This window comes from Charadrius vociferus, unplaced genomic scaffold (assembly GCF_000708025.1).
Source record: "Charadrius vociferus isolate BGI_N301 unplaced genomic scaffold, ASM70802v2 scaffold472, whole genome shotgun sequence".
NCBI lineage: Eukaryota > Metazoa > Chordata > Aves > Charadriiformes > Charadriidae > Charadrius > Charadrius vociferus.
Window position 1 is genome coordinate 5,812,405 of NW_009647735.1, and position 2,221 is coordinate 5,814,625.

The 2,221-nt window shown below is 59.1% G+C and overlaps 1 protein-coding gene across 1 annotated transcript in view; it reads right to left on the bottom strand.

Annotated features, from left to right (window-relative positions):
- Positions 1-2,219, bottom strand: part of PCDH19 (protocadherin 19) — a gene marked incomplete at its 5' end in the record, with an annotated part of 57,675 nt that extends 55,456 nt beyond the window's left edge. The window contains one exon of the mRNA XM_009881779.1: positions 97-2,219. Coding sequence (XP_009880081.1) covers positions 97-2,219 — 2,123 coding nt within the window. The remainder of the gene's footprint in view (positions 1-96) is intronic.
- Positions 2,220-2,221: the final 2 nt, after the last annotated feature.

A 2,221-nucleotide genomic window follows, 5' to 3' on the forward strand; every position in this document is an offset into this window, starting at 1 on the left:
CCCCCCCCCCAGTATACAGCTGCAAATGGAAAAGTAACTGTGATGGCAAAAATCAAAGCAGATCCAGCAGGTGCACAGAAACAAAGATGTCTTTACCTGCAGTTGTAGGTCCTGATTTCCTTGTTATCCCTTTTGCACTTGACTGCCACGAAGATCATGGTGACAAAAAGAATGGCTGCGATAGACCCCAGGGCAATAATGAAAATCAGGGAGAGGTTAACAGATCCTATGGACTCCTGCGCATCCAGGGCTGGAGACAGGTATATCAAAATCAAGGCAGAAGCTGAAAGAGATGTTTTTCCATGGTCGTGAGCCACCACGATCAGCTCGTAGGCTGTCTTTGCGTTCTCCCCAAAAGCCCTGGTGGTCCTTATCTCGCCATTGACCTGGTCTATCTCAAAAAATCCTCTGTCTCCTTCCACCATTTCATAGGAAAGTCTGCCATTTTCACCCTCATCATAGTCGTCTGCCTTGACCACCGTCACCAAGTAGCCGACCCCCGCGTTCCTGGGGATGTACACCTCCGCGGTCCCGTTGACCAGCGGTGGGGCTGTGATCACAGGGGTGTTGTCATTGACGTCCAGGACGATCACCCTGACGGTGGCATTGCTCTGCAGAGAGGGATTACCCCCGTCTTTTGCCAAGACCTTGAACTCAAAGGCCTTCGTCTGCTCATGATTGAAGGACCTCAAAGCATAGATATCTCCAGAGTTGGGGTTGATGGAGACGTAGGTGAAGACAGGCATGTCCCTGACTTGGGAGGGCACGATCTGGTAGGAGACGCTGCCATTGAGGCCCAGGTCAGGGTCCCTGGCCGAGACTGAGAGGAGGTAGGCCCCTGGGGTGTTGTTCTCCTGCACGATGACCTGGTAATAAGGCTTGGAGAAGTGGGGATGGTTGTCATTCTCATCGGTGATCTTGACGGTAAAGGACTTGGTGGCCTGCAGGGAGGGGACACCATTGTCCTTGGCCTGGATGGTGAGGTTGTACTGGTCTCTCTGCTCCCGGTCCAGCCTCCCGTCCACCAGGATGGTGGAGAAGCTCTCATACTCCTGGAGCCGGAAAGGCACGTTGCCCAGGAGCTTGCACTGCACCCGCCCGTTGGCCCCGGAGTCGCGGTCCGAGACCCGCACCAGGGCGATGACGTACCCCGGCGGGGCGTTCTCGCTCACCTCCACCAGCTCGCTGTTGACAGAGAGCAGGTTGATGAGGGGCGGGTTGTCGTTGGCATCCTGGACGCTGATGGTCACTTTGCAATGAGCAGGGATAGAGTTAGGCCCCAAGTCCTTGGCCTGCACGTCCAGCTCATAGACATGACCCTCCTCATAGTCGATGGCACCGCTCACCGTGATGAGGCCACTCTGGGGGTCGATCTGGAAGAGCTCCCGGGCCCGCTCGGAGACGTAGCTGTGGAAGGAGTAGAGGACCTGGCCATTGGTGCCCTCATCCGGGTCGGAGGCGTTGAGGCGGATGACCGGTGTACCTGGAGGGGCATTTTCAGGCACACTGACGGTGTAGGCCGGCTCCTCGAAGAGCGGGTTGTTGTCATTGGAGTCGATGACGCGGATGCTGAGCTCCACCGTGCCGAAGTTGGGCGGGTCACCGCCGTCCAGCGCTGTGATCACGTAGCTATAGTGGGACTGGGTCTCGCGGTCCAGGCTCTTCTCCACCACCAGCTCGGCAAAGCGGGACCCATCACCCCGTGTCTTGGTCTCCAGCCCAAAGAGGTCGTTGGGGGTGATCTCATAGCTCTGCACGCCAAAGCTGCCCGAGTCCGGGTCGTAGGCACTCTCCAGCGGCACCCGGGTGCCGGGGCTGGCCGTCTCTGAGATTTCCAGCTCGATCTGGTCAGTGGGGAAGCTGGGCGCGTTGTCGTTGAGGTCCTTGATCTCCAGTTTGATCACGCAGATCTCCATGGAACTGGACATCACCTCCAGCGAGATGACGCACTTGGGGCTCTGCCGGCACAGCAGATCCCGGTCAATCTTCTGCTTGGTCACCAGCAGCCCGGACCCGGGGCTGATGTCCACCAGGTGGGGGGCCGAGTTGGAGACCACTCGGAAGGCGGTGGGCTGCCGGGGGTCCAGCACGAAACCGGCGTCCCGGGCGTCCTTGGCGACGTTGGCGATCACCGTGCCGGCCCGCTGCTCCTCCTCCACCGAGTACTTGAGGTTGACGAGGGCCCCGGCGCCGGCCCACAGCAAGGCGGCCCCCAGCAGCG